The sequence below is a fragment of the Rhinatrema bivittatum genome, chromosome 1 (assembly GCF_901001135.1).
Source record: "Rhinatrema bivittatum chromosome 1, aRhiBiv1.1, whole genome shotgun sequence".
Classification (NCBI taxonomy): domain Eukaryota; kingdom Metazoa; phylum Chordata; class Amphibia; order Gymnophiona; family Rhinatrematidae; genus Rhinatrema; species Rhinatrema bivittatum.
The window spans coordinates 40,782,466-40,798,299 of record NC_042615.1 but is presented as its reverse complement, the minus strand read 5'-3'; the positions used below and the strand labels follow the sequence as shown (position 1 = coordinate 40,798,299).

The 15,834-nt window shown below is 47.5% G+C and overlaps 1 protein-coding gene across 5 annotated transcripts in view; it reads left to right on the top strand.

The window, feature by feature from the left end:
- The window catches only part of INPP4B (inositol polyphosphate-4-phosphatase type II B), a 1,386,300-nt gene that overhangs the window by 1,271,388 nt on the left and 99,078 nt on the right, over nucleotides 1-15,834 (top strand). For all 5 annotated transcript variants that reach the window (XM_029598221.1, XM_029598061.1, XM_029598140.1 and 2 more), the window contains 2 exons: nucleotides 608-731; nucleotides 6,903-7,020. In XM_029598221.1, coding sequence (XP_029454081.1) covers nucleotides 608-731; nucleotides 6,903-7,020 — 242 coding nt within the window. The remainder of the gene's footprint in view (nucleotides 1-607; nucleotides 732-6,902; nucleotides 7,021-15,834) is intronic.

The following is a 15,834-nucleotide window of genomic DNA, read 5'->3' as shown; positions in this document are numbered from 1 at the left end:
GAGTCACAAGTAACAGGAGAAAGAATGGGCTCCAACTGGTTCCTGCAGCTGGTGACCCATGTTCTAATGGGAGCTAATACACAGAACCATCAGTAAAACGCTTAAGCGGGGTCAAAAGCTTTTTGTGACTTGCTTTGCCCTACTTTGCAAATATTGAACATTACAGGGAAAGCATTGGGTTTTTTTCATATACAGAAAGAGGAAAATTTTCAGGATACTGGTAAATTGCCCTGGTTGAACATCATTCCCCCTAGAGAAGCTTCTTGATGAAAAAGGATATTCACATAGGCATGATTGGGCCGGGAGAATAAACGGTACATGGATTCTCAAACCGGCATGCACTAGTTTAATCCCTGGTCGGCCACCTGCACAAGCAGCAGGCGCAAATATACACCGCCACTTTATGCGGGAAACTACCCCGCGAAAATTACAAGAACGAGGTCTATACAAAATTGCCCCCCCCTCCCCTCCCAATGACTTTGTACCTTGAACTTCATAGCGTCATTTTCTCAGCTATAAACAAGCAGGTGGTTATTATATCTCTGAAATTGCATTAAACGATCAAAATGCTTTTTTTTTTTTTTTTTTTTGCTTCCTAATGTTCTAGCTGGCTGGATTAGTCTGTGGGTTTATTATCAAGCTGCATTCAAGTTTCCATGATCAGGGCTTCCTTCAGCAGCTCCATACGGTGGGGATTATAGTGCAGTACGAAGGTCTTCTTAGTACATACAGTAAGTATTGTCCTATCCTGGACATTTGGTGATTTAACATGCTTTTCTCTCTGGCAGTTCATTAATCCTTCCTCCAGGCTGCAATCTGCCTCTTTGAATTGCACATTAAAGTCAGGGCTTCTGATCCTAGTTGTTGATATGTCACAAACTTTGATGCTTACTTTTCAAGCAATTCCGTGTATTTGGTGGGTATTAAAAATAGGTGTTTATCTGCATTTTTATGGCGTGCAGCAAAATTTATGAAGCACTTTTAGGTGGATTCAGTTTAATAAGGCGTGAATCCATATATGCTCAGTTGTGTTATGCTCAGACTTGTGAACCCTTGGGCCGATGGGAGGATGGAATAGCTTAGGAGGAAGATCCGTAGGTTCTCCCGTCGGGTGGCAAGGCAGGAACAGAAGACGTGACCAGCTGACCCTCGGCAGTGGAGACAGAGGCGACTGAAGAGACAGACGAAGAGTCGTGACGTCGAGGAAGGAAGTATGTGTTCACTGAAAGTCCGTGGTCCCCCCAGGAGGAGCCCATAGGGACCCAGACCGCTGGGACTTAGGTGGACCTTTGAGAGGTCGAGCGTTCGGTGCAAGGGCTGACTGGAGCTTCACCCCTGGAAGCCCGTGGTCCCCCTGAGAGGAGCCCGTAGGGACCCGGGCCGCTGGGACTTAGGTGGGCCCTTGGAGATGATGGTCAAGAAGAAGTCCAAGGTCAAGTGCCAGAGGGTCATCACTTACCGGTCCGAGGTCACACACCGAGGGATCACCACTTGCCAGTCTAAAGTCACACACCAGAGAATCACCGCTTGCCAGTCCGAAGTCAAACACCAGGAATCACCGCTATCCGATCCGAAGTCAAACACCAGGAATCACCACTAGCTGATCCGAAGTCAGGAACCAGGAACACCAAGACGAGACAGGAACAAGGATTCAAGACACAAGAACTCACCGAAGCAAGCAGACCTGACCAACCATGGACGTTGCCAAGTCAAGGAATGAGCAGAGGAAGCCTCCTTTTGTACTTCCTCTGCTCTGGATCATTGGCAGCAGCTGAACCTGGTTAAAGGGATCAGGTCCCTTTAAATCTAATGAGGAGGCGTGGCCTCGCGCCTAAAGATGGCGGCGGCCATCTTGGATTTCCTCCGCGGAGGAAATGCTGCAGGACGCCGCGAGGGAGGAGCAGGGACGGCTCCCCACCCGGCGGTCAGAGCAGGGACCCGCGCCGAAGCGACAGGCATCAGGTCAGGGGTCTCCCCCGGAGTTCCCTCGGCGGGTCGCCATCGCGGGCAAGGCAAGTTGTTGTATTTGCCTTTATTATTTAAATGTTAAAATTTCAAAAAGTAACTTCACAGTGCTGAATATTTACACTGGACATGTATACGTATTCAGGTTTAAAAAAAAAAGTATTTGCATTTTTACAATAGTCACACCGAGGGACCGGTGCAATAAAGTGTGCCCATCCTAGCACACGGGTTTACGCACGGTTGGGCGCGTGTTTTGGGCGTACTACACTAGCACCCGATGCAGTAGGGAGATTAGCATACCCAAAATGCGTGCCCAAACAAATACAAAGGCAATAGCACCATCACATGTAAATTCCATGCAGATGAGGCTATTAGCTCCACCCCCCCATGATTCAGGAATGCACTGGGCACCCAACGCACACTTTTCAACGCGGCAAATTTAACTCCAGCCCTGGAGGTGGTGTAAAGTCAATTTGCAAGCCAAGGGCTCATGAGAAATAAAAAAAATATGGCTCTCTGTGTTAGGATGAGCAGGTCCTCCTGCTTGGTATCTTTGTGACACTTTTATTTACTGCTTGTGGTGGAGAAAAATAAATGTACATTGGTTTGATAATAAAAAAAATGTCCTTATGGCCGCACAATTAGACGCCCATAGCAAGGGGCACTTAATACTGTACGAGACACTTCAGCAAAATAACCGAAGACTTTTCCTGAAGAAGCGGGAGAAAAACAGACTTCGTATTGAGCACCCGTTGCAAATTGTGGGCGCCCGATGCAATTGAGCGCTAAGGACGCACAATTCTCCCCTAGCGCACCCTTTTTTTTTTTGGCATAACCCCTCATTTAAATACTGCATCGGGCACCCAGGGATTGTGGCTGCACGCGCGTTAGGAAAACGGGCGCTCAATTCGAGTGCGTAAGGAAAATGGGCGCTCAATATGAGCCTGCTTTGATAGCATCGGCCCCTGGAGCAGTAAGGCCTTTGCCTGCAGGCATGAAATGCACGGCATGGGTTCGGGGTTCACTGACTCGAGATTATAGCTATTTGCACTTTACACAGCACGAGCATCTTTAAAAATACAAACAAACAAACTGAACTGACTTTTTCAGCTTCCCTGGTTTCCTGTAGCTACTGTTTGGGTCTAACAAATTGCTTACAATTACTATTATGTTACCTGCTCTCTGCTGCCTCAGTCCTGCTGAAGGGGGCAGATGGGGCACTCTCTCTTTTTTAGCACCCACTGCCACGGGAAGAAAGAAGCAACTGCAGGCACTCTGCTGCCCTTTTGTCCTTCAGTTTCCATTTTTGTTTTTAACAGCGCTCTCCGGGGGGGGGGGGGGGGACGACTGCAGGAGATTTATTTTAACAGCTACAGGAGAAGGGGAAGGCAGCGCCTGCAGTTTTGCTCTGTGACTTGCCTCCCGGCTATTCCGGTTCGGCTTGGTGGGTGGGAGGGATGAGGGACAGAGGACTTCGCAGTTTCTCTCTCCCTCTTGTTCAGAACAGTAGTGCCTGCGCGTTTGCTCTCCAGCTTGCCTCGTTACTTATTTAAGCGATTACCTATTTGTGGCGATTACAGGCACCCTCCTGCCCCATTTCTACTCAGCTTATATATATTTATTTTGTAGCAGCTTTCCAGTATTGGGGTTCAAGATTGAGTGAAAGAGCTGCAGCGTTTTGCTCGTCAGCTTGCCTCACTCCTGTTCCAGTTTGGGACATTGTGTGTGCTGGGCCGATACCGTAAAAATCGCGGGTGAGCGCCCGCTCTCCCGGCACGCGCACAGGACACTCTCCTGTGCGCGCGATACAGTAAATAAATTTATTTAAATTAGGGTCCGCGGTAAAAAGAGGCGCTAGGGACACTAGCTCGTCCCTAGCGCCTCTTTTTGGACAGGAGCGACGGCTGTCAGTGGGTTTGACAGCCGATGCTCAATTTTGTCGGCATCGGTTCTCAAGCCCGCTGACAGCCACGGGTTCAGAAACTGAACGCTGGCAAAATTGAGCGTCCGGTTTTCAAGCCGCAGGCCCATTTTACTTTTTTTTTTTTACTTTTTTTAACTTTGGGGGCCTCCGACTTAATATCGCCATGATATTAAGTCGGAGGGTGCACAGAAAAGCAGTTTTTACTGCTTTTCTGTGCACTTCCCCGGCGCCGGCAGAAATTAACGCCTACCTTTGGGTAAGCGCTAATTTCTGAAAGTAAAAGGTGCGGCTTGGCTGCACATTTTACTTACTGTATCGCGCGGGAATGACTAATAGGGCCATCAACATGCATTTGCATGTTGCGGGCACTATTAGTCTCGGGGGGGGGGGGTTGGACGTGCATTTTCAACGCGCCCTTACTGAATAAGGGGTAAAGCTAGCGCGTCGAAACGCGCGTTCAAATGCGGGTTAACAGTGCGCTCCACCGGAGCGCACTCTACTATATCGGCCTGTGTGTGTAGGGTGGGGGGAGAGGGGAGAGGGGTCTGTCTGTGGCACAGGGAGAGAAGATGCGTTCAAGCCTGTCCCCCTTTTGTGCTGCAGCTATTCTCACAAGCATTGATGACGTTAGAAATACCCTGCTAACCGGGAAACAGGCAATGCATGCACCGCCTTGACTTCAGCACACGGAAACTCATTTTTCAGACTTTGTAGGGCATAAACCAGAAAGGCCCTGATTTTTCATTCCGGGGCGTTTTCTCAGTGTGATTCGGATACAGTTCAGAATCAAAAGCCCTAATTATAGTCTGTGGAGGCCACAACAAATTTACAGACTTCCCTCCACTAATCTGCAAATAGTGATCCACTAGCCTGCATCACTTCTGCAGCATGGATGGTGTCCCAGTTTGCACTGGATTTGGAAATCTCACTGATTATATTCCATGTGATCAAGAAGTGGTAATCTCTTTACATGCAGAAGATAGTTTAGCAGTCTACTGGATAAATCTGGTGATAGAAAGGATCTGCTTAAAAAAACAATCCATAGCGCACATAATACTGAAATAGCTTCTCAGTTTCTCACTCATTAGCATTATTACCCGTTGCCATTCTTTGTGATCTCCAGGGATCTGTATCGCCCCATGCAGTTCCCACGTTGTTCTAGTGGCCCCAGGATTTTTCCTATTCTACATCACTGAAAAGTCACCGAGAATACCACCGACTGTTGAGAGTCCATCAAAATTAGCTTTTTGGTAGACTTTTCATTGCAAGGGAAAAAAAATGCTTTCATTGTCTAAATGTGCCTCGTAAAGTGGAGACATTATGCTGTCGGTGCAGTGAAAAAAAAATGCATGGTGGTCCCCAGTCAGAGGTAACATTCACTGAAGAGATTTGAAGAGAACAGGAGTGATTGTATTTTCATTTTAAAGTGAATTTAGTGCGTGCAGAAGGTGGCCCGACTGGCAGCACTGGAAACGGAAATCTTCTGCTAATCCACAGACCATACGCAGGAAGAGCAGTGACAGTGTGCAATTCCCCGTCAAGGCCATGCCAATATGCTTCCTCGTGTTCCCCTACATGTTCTGGAGAGAAATTAAGTCTCTTACAGCTGTTTAATCTTTGGCCTCTCTGCTGAAATAGCCAACTAGGGAGGCAATTAGAGATAATTTGCAATGATTTTTTATTTTTTTTTTTTTTAGCGATGTCCACTAGGAACTGGATTTAGACCACTAGCTCGTTTCAAATATGCCTCCAAACTGTTATCAGACGGTAATGACTTTTGGTGACTACCCAGCAGAATCAGATTTGTACTCGAGATGTGAAGAGACTGTAAAATGGCAGAGAGGGAGCAGAGGATCAGTTAGCGCGGAGGATCAGTTAGCGCGGAGGATCAGTTAGCGTGGCAGTTAGCGCAGAGGATCAGTTAGCGCGGCAGTTAGCGCAGAGGATCAGTTAGCGCAGAGGATCAGTTAGCGCAGAGGATCAGTTAGCGCGGCAGTTAGCGCAGAGGATCAGTTAGCGCGGAGGATCAGTTAGCGCGGAGGATCAGTTAGTGCGGCAGTTAGCGGAGAGGATCAGTTAGTGCGGCAGGCTGAGAACCAGGGAATCCAGGGCAATGATTTTTTTTTTTTTTTTTTTAGCGATGTCCACTAGGAACTGGAGTTAGACCACTAGCTCGTTTCAAATATGCCTCCAAACTGTTATCAGACGGTAATGACTTTTGGTGACTACCCAGCAGAATCAGATTTGTACCCGAGATGTGAAGAGACTGTAAAATGGCAGAGAGGGAGCAGAGGATCAGTTAGCGCAGAGGATCAGATAGCGCGGAGGATCAGTTAGCGCGGCAGTTAGCGCAGAGGATCAGTTAGCGCAGAGGATCAGTTAGCGCGGAGGATCAGTTAGCGCGGCAGTTAGCGCAGAGGATCAGTTAGCGCAGAGGATCATTTAGCGCAGAGGATCAGTTAGCGCAGAGGATCAGTTAGCGCAGCAGGCTGAGAACCAGGGAATCCAGGGCTTGCCACCTTACAGCCTTTTGTGACCTTGGGTAGGTCACTTTACTCTCCAGCTGAAATTTCTACCAGAAGCATTGGAGGCTGAAGTGCCCTGCCCAAGGTAGGAAACTTACCTACTCTACCTGACTGTAACTCGCCTTGAGTTTGAACCCAGAAAGGTGAGTAGTTAAATCCAAACTGCCTCATTTTGTGCTCCCTCAGAAATTGAGAATTTTTTTTTTAATTCAAGTGTTTTGCTAGTGAAGCTGGAGGACTGATGGGATTGTTATTGTTTGTCGCAAAAAAATACAAGGTCGAATGATAGGAACTTAAAATAATAGGACAGAAGAAAGTTGGTGAATTGGAGGCTGCAAGTTAACCCATTCACTTCCTACCCACTCCCCCTTCCTTGTCCCAGTAGACTCCTTTTTTTTTCCCCGAACATCAGGCGTGTAAGGATACCATCAATGCTGGCACACATTCTTAGCAGTCAACCTGCTCTAATTCTGCTTTCTTCTGTTTAGGTGAGGAAGTCGGGATGCTGGAGGACATGGCTCTTGGCATTTCAGATTTACAACATGTCACGTTTAAAATAGTTGAAGCCCAGTCTGACGATTTCCTGCCTGTAGTAAGCGGAAGGCGGTAGGTGCGGTTTATATCCTAAAGCCATAGAGAGCTGGGCTGGGCACAGGGATGTAACTTCTTTGAGTCGTCCCTGACTGTTGCTCTTCCTGGATAGCCCTGTCATCGATTTACACTGTGCTGGGCTTGTCTTCCCAGTGGGTGAAGGTGGGAAGGGGCCAGGAACGGAATAAGGTCAGTAGAGAACGATGCTGAACAGGGCCTGGAAGGTTGATTAGCAGCGCTGTCATGTACTGAAATTGTGTGGCTGACGCAGTAAATTAGAAGAGATTTGCGGCATATGAAGGCCTAATATTTTTTCATTATTGTATAATCTAAGGCTTTTCACTGTTGCAGATTTTCTTTTTGTCTTAATAGGGCCATGTATCTTAGATGATTGCAAATTAAATTCACTACAAAGAGCTACTGTTTACCAAAAATTGCATTCCTACCACTGATGGGGGTGGGAAGGGGGAGAGATGTACACCATAATTTTTCTTAATTATTCCTGACAATGCACTTTCATGCAGGGAGCTTCCAAAGAAAGTATTAAAATGAATAACCGGGAAGGACACAGTGAGATGGGTAAACCATCTGGAGTAATTAAGACAAATGATGCCAGTGACCTGGGCAGAAGAAACGCAGCTTCTTGTAAATGGCTCCCACAAGGAGTCTGGAGTAGCTTAATAATAACCGTTTGTGACCTGGTGCTTCTGAGGAGCACTTTTGGACTTGACACAAACCAGCTGGAAGCCTCAGTGATGAAAGAAATCTGGCCTTCAAAGTGGTAAATAAACCACGGGCTGTGGAGCAAGCTCACTTCAGTCGTAGGAAAGAAGAGAGGCTGGAAGCTGTGATTTCTAAACGATGTCCAGTGCCACAACAACCGAGAGCGGATTTTCAAATTTGCATGAATAGCAGGAAAAAAAAGAGAAGCTGATGGGTCTGTCTCTAAAATGTTCTCCTAGCCCAATCAAAGATTAGCTGTAGTGATGAAAGAACGCGGAAATGTTTTGGATTAAGTAAACCGTCTGGAACTCCTGGAAAAGACCTCAGTTGGTTTATGCCACAAACAGCTAACTTATCTGCTGAATATCCCCTAGAGAACTTATCCAGCTACCTTTAGTCAAATAACTTTTAACCTAACCAGCTATTTTTGAATAATGCTGGTTAGGTTTAAAGTTAAGTGTACCCAAACAACTTGGGGCTTAACTATATTCAAAGGATTATAGTCAGTTAAGTGGCTATAGTGAGAACAAAAAAAAAATTGCAGCGCAAGCCTAGCAGCCAGATTCCCGTCCCCCTCCCCCCCTGCTATGTATGAGAAAGGGGCCCTGCTGGGCGAGTTCTTCATCTCCCTTCAATCCCCTCCTAGAAAAAAAACCCCAATTGCACACTTTTCTGTCCCCCTCCTCGGTTGGTGAAAATGACATTTCAAAACTCTCTCCTCTCCATGCCCCCCCCCCCCCTTTCTAATCCAAACCCTCACATCCACCCAGTACCTCTAGAAACTACTTCCTGCCACCAGAATCCCTGTAGGTTATGACTGCTCTTGCAGCAACCAGCGTAAGCTCCAAGTGTTGCTGTCAGAATAGCATTTTGGTGGTTTATTATTTTAAGCATTGCTGTCAGGGCAACCCTGGAGGCCTCTGGGAGCGATCATAGCGTCATGTGATCCTGGCAGCAGGATGGGGTTTCTAGGGTACCGGGTGAGTGGGAGGGATAGGATTAGGGTGTGTACGGATGTGCATGCATGGGAGGAAGGGAGGGAACTTTGAAATGCCCAATTAAGTCAGATGCTGTTTTTGGGCACAATTGGAGGTAGGAGTAATTGAAGACCTGAACCAAAATTTCATGATCCACTGTGGAGATTCCAAATCTAGCCTAAAATTCCCCATTTTCAGAGATCTTAATAATCATATCAGTGATCAGGATTCAAAATTACAAAAAAAATCCTTCTAAATTATGGGCAGGTTTTTGGATTGTGATTTCAGTTTATAAATTTAGCTCTCAGGCACTCTTCCTGCTAGTTTCTTCTCAGTACTCCTCTAAGATAGTGCCATTGGTCCTGAATTCAGTAGGGTTGTGCAGGAGAAAAAACATTGTTTTTGGTTCATTTTCAGAATGTTTTTTTCCCACAAATTTCGGTTTGTGGATTGTTTGATTCGTTTTCATTCGTGAGGAAAAAATGAATCAAAAACTAAAAAAAACCAAAACAAAAGAAAAACGAGCCCTCCCGGGGCCTCCTGCCCACCTGCCTGAAAAAATGCCGGGGCCGGGATCCCTCTGGTCCGGTGGGGATATGGTGGCTTTGGCCTAGGCCCAAGCCGAAGCCTTCACCTTGCATAGGCCAAGAGTGTAGTAGGTCACCTAGAACTCGGCCTACTCAAGGCCGGGTCCCGACACCTGGGCCTAGGCTGAGGCCCAGACCCAGGCTCAATGAGGTGACCCGACCCAGAAGCCGGCTTCCAATGCTGGGGCCTCCTGGCCTAGGCATCACTGTCAGGCCTCAGCCAGGACCCAAGTCCAATGCCGCAACCTGACCCATAGGCGAGGACCTGATGCCAGGGGCATAGGCCTGACAGTGAGGCCTAGGCTAGGAGGCCAGGTCCTGATGCCTGGGCCTCAGCCCAGGGTCAGGCCCAGGCCTTGGAGCCTCTTCTTCATCCTCTTCCTTCTTTGGCGCTTGCAAGCCAAATGTTGCTGTCTGCTGGGGTCTTGCCGGACTCCGGTGCATTTACCCCAACAGACGGTGCCATTTTGATGTACGGTCATGCCATACATATTGTGGAGTTAATTAACTCTGGCGCGACCCCACTGGATGGCATTATTTGGCTTGCAAATGCCAAAGAACGAAGAGGCTCCGAGGCCTGGGCCAAGGCCCAGGCATTGAGAGCCAGCCTCTTGGCTGAGGTCCCAGTGTTGGGCCTGGGTTCATGTCAAGGCCGCACGCATGTTATAAAATCCGGGGTCGGTGCGCACAAGGGGGTGCACACTCGTGTACCTTGCGCATGCCGAGCCCTAGGAGAGCCCCGATGGCTTTCCCCGTTCCCTCCGCCCCCCCACCTTCCCCTCCCTTCCCTTATCTAACCCACCCCCAGCCCTACCTAAACCCCCCCTACCTTTATTTCTTTATTTACGCCTTCCTCTGGGCAGGCGTAGGTTGCGCGCGCTGGCCAAGTGCCGGCGCGCGATTCCCCGGCACAGCCACTGTGCCGGAGGCCTCGGTCCCGCCCCCGGACCGCCCTGCCCACTCCCCGTCCCTTTTATCAAGCCCTGGGACATACGCTCGTCCCGGGGCTTGCGTGCGTCGCCGGGCCTATGCAAAATAGGCTCAGTGCAAGCAGGAGAGGTTTAAAAGGGTTACGTGCGTATATTACGCACGTAACCCTTTTAAAATCTGCCCTTATATACACAATTAAGCTCTGCATAAACAGTTACATAACCTTATCAGTTTTTCAGAATCTAGGGAACAGGTCTCTGGACTGATCTGTAATATTCCAGGAATGAAAATTAGCAGGTAAAACCAATTTTCCCTTCCTATTCATACCCCAGATCAATACAGACAAGTAGGAAGTACCCAAGCTCCCCTACACTGGGCAGGCACCCGAAAGACCCGCTTGCAGAACACTCTTACTGAAACTCACCTCCTCTGGCACCCGCACATCTAAGTGGTAATGCCTGGTGAAAGTGTGAAGGGAAGATTATGTTGCTGCTCTACAGATCTCTTGTGGCAATACCAACTGACATTTCGCCCAGGATTCCGCTTGTGCTCTAGTAGAATGTGTCCGCAAACCCTCCAGAACCTTCCAATCTTTATAGAGACAGGCTGAAAAAATAGTCTCCTTTAACCAACAAACAATAGTGCCTTTAGACGTCTTCGCTCTTTTATTCGAGCAACTAAACAAGACAAATAGATGATCAGATCATCGGAAACTGTTAGTGACCTGAAGATATTGCATCAGGGTCTTCTGCACATTCAATAAGTGAAGTTCCCTCACAAGCGTTCCCTCTATAGACAAATTTGGAAATGCCACTAGTTCCACCATCTGGTTGAGGTGGAATGAAGAAACAACCTTTGGCACAAACAAGAGTACTGTACTCAAAGACACGCCATCCTCGGAAATCTGCAAGAATGGCTCCCTGCAGGACAAGTCCTGAAGCTCTGAAATCCTTCTGGCTAAACAAATTGCCACCAGAAACACCACTTTCAATGTGAGGTTCTTTAGCAATACCCTCTGCAAAGGTTCAAAGGACGGCCCAAAAAGACCTCACAAAACCAAGTTAAGATTCCATGAGACATACGTCCTTCACACCAGTGGTCGCAAATGCTTGGTCTCCTTGAGAAAACGTACAATATCCAGATGAGAAGCCAAAGCTTTTTCCTGCAACTTCTTCTAAAGGCAACCCAAGGCTGCCACCTGCACCTGAAGCGAATTATAGGCCAGACACTTAGACAAGCCCTGTTGTAAAAAGATCAAGATGTGCGGAATATCCACCTGCAATAGATCCAGGCCCTCTTCCACACAGCAGGACTCAAACACTGTCCACACTCTAACATAATCCAGCAAGGTGGACAATCTCCTTGCCTGTAGAAACATGCCACAACCGCCTCTGAGTACTCTTTCGATCTCAAGCATCTCCTCTCAAAAGCCAAGCTACAAGACAAAAGAGATCCACAGATCTGAAAAGATATGCCTGAGCTGTCCTTGCAGATGAGCCAACCAGATGGGTTCATCCACAGCGAAATGAATCAGCTCCACTAACCACGGACGCCGTGGCCATTCTGGCATCACCAGAATCGCCCTACCTAGATGTTGTTATATGCGCTGCAAGACTTGACCTATGAGAGGCCACGGAGGGAACACATACAGCAGAATTCATGTTGGCCATGGAAGAACCAGAGCATCGATCCCTTTGGCTTCTACCTCTCTTCTGTGACTGAAGAACTGCACTGCACTGGCATTGCTGTGCAATGCCATCAGATCCCACCTGGTTCGAATGAGATCCAAAGTCTCTACCGACAACTCCCATTCCCCTGGATCCAACTGCTGTCTGCTGAGATAATCTGCCTGTGCATTGTTCACTCCGGCTACATGTGATGCTGCAATCCTCTCCAGATATTGCTCCGCTGAGACAAACAATTCCTGGGCCTCCAGAGCACACCTCGACTCTTTATCCCGCCCTGCCGATTGATATATGCTACCGTTATTGTATTGTTCAAGAATACTCGCACCATTCGCCCCCGAACCTGAGGGAAGAATTCCATCAACACCCTGCATACCACCTGGTCTATCCAAAGATTGATAGACCGGGTAGCTTCTTCTAGCAACCGTAGCCCTTGGACATCCATCCTTGACAGACTGCCCCCCAACCTCTGAGGCTGGCATCCATGGTCACCACTAGTCAATCCGGCACCTCCAGATCCACTCCCTTCTCCAAAATGGGCCGAGATAGCTACCATGAGAGACTGGACCTGGAAATCCCTATCAGCGGTAAGGACCGATGAAACTCCTCTGATAATGGACTCCAATGGGACAGAAGTGCCCTCTGGAGTGGACGCATATGGGCAAACGCCCATGGCACCAATTCCAGCATAGAAGCCATAGAACCCAGAACCTGATGATAATCCCAGGCCCTGGGCACTGGCATTCCAAATAGTTGGATTACCTGCAACTGCAACTTAAGAATCCTCTCTGAGGTAAGAAACACTTTGCCCAGCCGAGTGTCGAATCTCACTCCCAAGTATCCCAATGCCTGGGTTGAAACTTGGTGACTCTTCGCTAACTTCACCACACAGCCCAGTGATTTCAACATTTCCAACACCCTATGAACCGACTGATGACATTCTACCTCTGACTTTGCTCAGATAAACCAGGCATCTAGATAAGGATGAACTAAGACCCCTTCCCTCCAGAGCTCCACAGCCACCACAACCATCAGTTTCGTGAAAGATCATGTCCGATCGCCAGCCTGAAGGGAAGGGCTTGAAACTGGAAATGCTGTCCCAGCACCATAAACCGAAGAAATTTCTAATGTTCCACGCATATGGGTACATGCAGATAAGCCTCCGTCAAATCCAACAAAGCCAAAAAGTCCCTTCGATGGACCACCACTATGCATTCTTTCTTAGGAACCACGAAGTAAATCGAGTACCTCCCTTGACCCTGCTCCAATGACGGTACTGGAATGATCACGTCTAACCACTAAAGGCAACGCAGTGTACCCTGGACCACCTCTTGCTGCTGCAGGAAGTGCAGTAGGACACCATAAAGGCTTCCCTGATGTGGCGAGAAAATTCTAAAGTGTAATCATCTCTTATGACCTCTAGGTCATAAAATTGTGACAGGCATCCCTCGACAGCTTCCTCGAGAGAGTGGACCATCCTGGCTTCATTGCGAAGATTTACCACCTTCAGTGCCCTGACTGGAATTATCTCTGGGGGGGTCTTCAGGAACCCTGAAAGGACCTCTGCTTTCCATATCCCTGCTTCTGTGGCACTGAACAACTCTTGTTAGACAAAACCATCTCATATCCTGGAAACGAGTGCAAGCTGGGAAAATCTTCCTGCCAGTCTTCTTGTCCTCGAGTAGTTTGTTCCCCTTTGACTTCCCCAACTGCTTCAGCTACTCTAGGTCTTCAAAAGAAAGGTCTTCAAAAGAAAGCTTCCCTGTAAAAGGAAGATTAGAGCTGAGACTTGGACCACATGTCCGCTGACCAGTTTCATAACCACAGAAGACAGCATGCAGAGACTGCTGTGACCATACTCCTGGCCGAAGTCTGGATCTAATCATACAGCACGCTGGCTATGTATGCAACCTCAAGCTCCAACTGGGCCACCTGCCTAGTGTCGCTAGCGTCGGCTGAGTTCTTCTCCTGAGACTTCTGCACCTAGTGTAAGCAGGCCTTTGCATCAGATTACCACATAATCGCTGCATGGAGTCTCAAGGGCGAGACCTCAAACATCCTTTTCAGCTTTACGATCCTGAGGATCCTTTAGTGCTGCCGACCCCGCTACTGGAATGGTTGTTTTCTTGGTGACCGAAACTGCTGCATCCACTTTAGGCAATACTAGCAGCTGAAACGTGTCCTCCATCAAAGGATATAACTTCACTATTGCCCTGGCCACCTTGAAACCCGCTTACGGAAAATTCCATTCCTGGTTCACCAGCTTCTTAACCTTCAAGGTAGCGGAAAAGCTTTCGGTGGACTTCATAGCCCATCCAGCTCCTGGTCCACCCCTTCATTATCAGATTCCTCCTGGAGCACCTTAATACCCAGTTCCTTTAGAACCTGGGGCAATAAGAGACCTCAACACCTCTTTGCGGAAGAGTGGAACCACTCGCTGATCATCTCCCTCCCACAACTGGAACCCCTCCATAAAATCCTTGCTTATGTGTGGCCACCCCAACTGCTCCGTCTGCTGTGTGATCTCCAAGATCATTCCCCCAGATCATCACCCAGCCCATCTTGGAATTCATCAGAGTACTCTTCTTCATTCTGCCCAACTGGGTGAGCAAGGCCCAAATGGGGGAGCAGGTCACACGACCCCCTGACCAGTGACCCCTTAAGAATATAAGAAATTGCCATGCTGGGTCAGACCCAAGGGTCCATCAAGCCCAACATCCTCTTTCCAACAGAGTCCAAACCAGGCCTGAAGAACCTGGCAATTACCCAAACACTAAGAAGATCCCATGGTACTGATGCAATTAATAGCAGTGGCTATTCCCTAAGTAAACTTGATTAATAGCCATTAATGGACTTCTCCAAGAACTTATCCAAACCTTTTTGGAACCCAGCTACACTAACTGCACTAACCATATCCTCTGGCAACAAATTCCAGAGCTTTATTGTGCATTGAGTGAAAAATAATTTTCTCCAATTAGTCTTAAATGTGCTACTTGCTAACTTCATGGAATGCCCCCTAGTCCTTCTATTATTCGAAAGTGCAAATAACCGATTCACATCTACTCGTTAAGACCTCTCATGATCTTAAAGACCTCTGTCATATCCCCCCTCAGCCATCTCTTCTCCAAGCTGAACAGTCCTAACCTCTTTAGTCTTTCCTCATAAGGGAGCTGTTCCATCCCCTTTATCATTTTGGTTGCCCTTCTCTGTACCTTTTCCATCGCAACTATATCTTTTTTGAGATGTGGCGACCAAAATTGTACACAGTATTCAAGGTGCAGTCTCACCATGGAGTGATACAGAGGCATTATGACATTTTCCATTTTATTAACCGTTCCCTTTCTAATAATTCCTAACATTGTTTGCTTTTTTGACTGCTGCAGCACACTGAGCTGACGATTTTAAAATATTATCCACTATGATGCCTAGATCTTTTTCCTGGGTGGTAGCTCCTAATATGGAACCAAACATTGTGTAACTATAGCATGGGTTATTTTTCCTTATATGCATCACCTTGCACTTGTCCACATTAAATTTCATCTGCCATTTGGATGCCCAATCTTCCAGTCTTGCAAGGTCCTCCAGTAGTTAAATCCGCTTGTGATTTAACTACTCTGAATAATTTTGTATCATCCGCAAATTTGATAACCTCACTCGTCATATTCCTTTCCAGATCATTTATAGATATATTGAAAAGCACCGGTCCAAGTACAGAACCCTGAGGCACTCCACTGTTTACCCTTTTCCACTGAGAAAATTGACCATTTAATCCTTCTCTGTTTCTTGTCTTTTAACCAGCTTGTAATCCACATAAGGATATCGCCTCCTATCCCATGTCTTTTTCATTTTCTTAGAAGCCTCTCATAAGTGACTTTGTCAAATGCCTTCTGAAAATCCAAATACACTACATCTACCGGTTCACGTTTA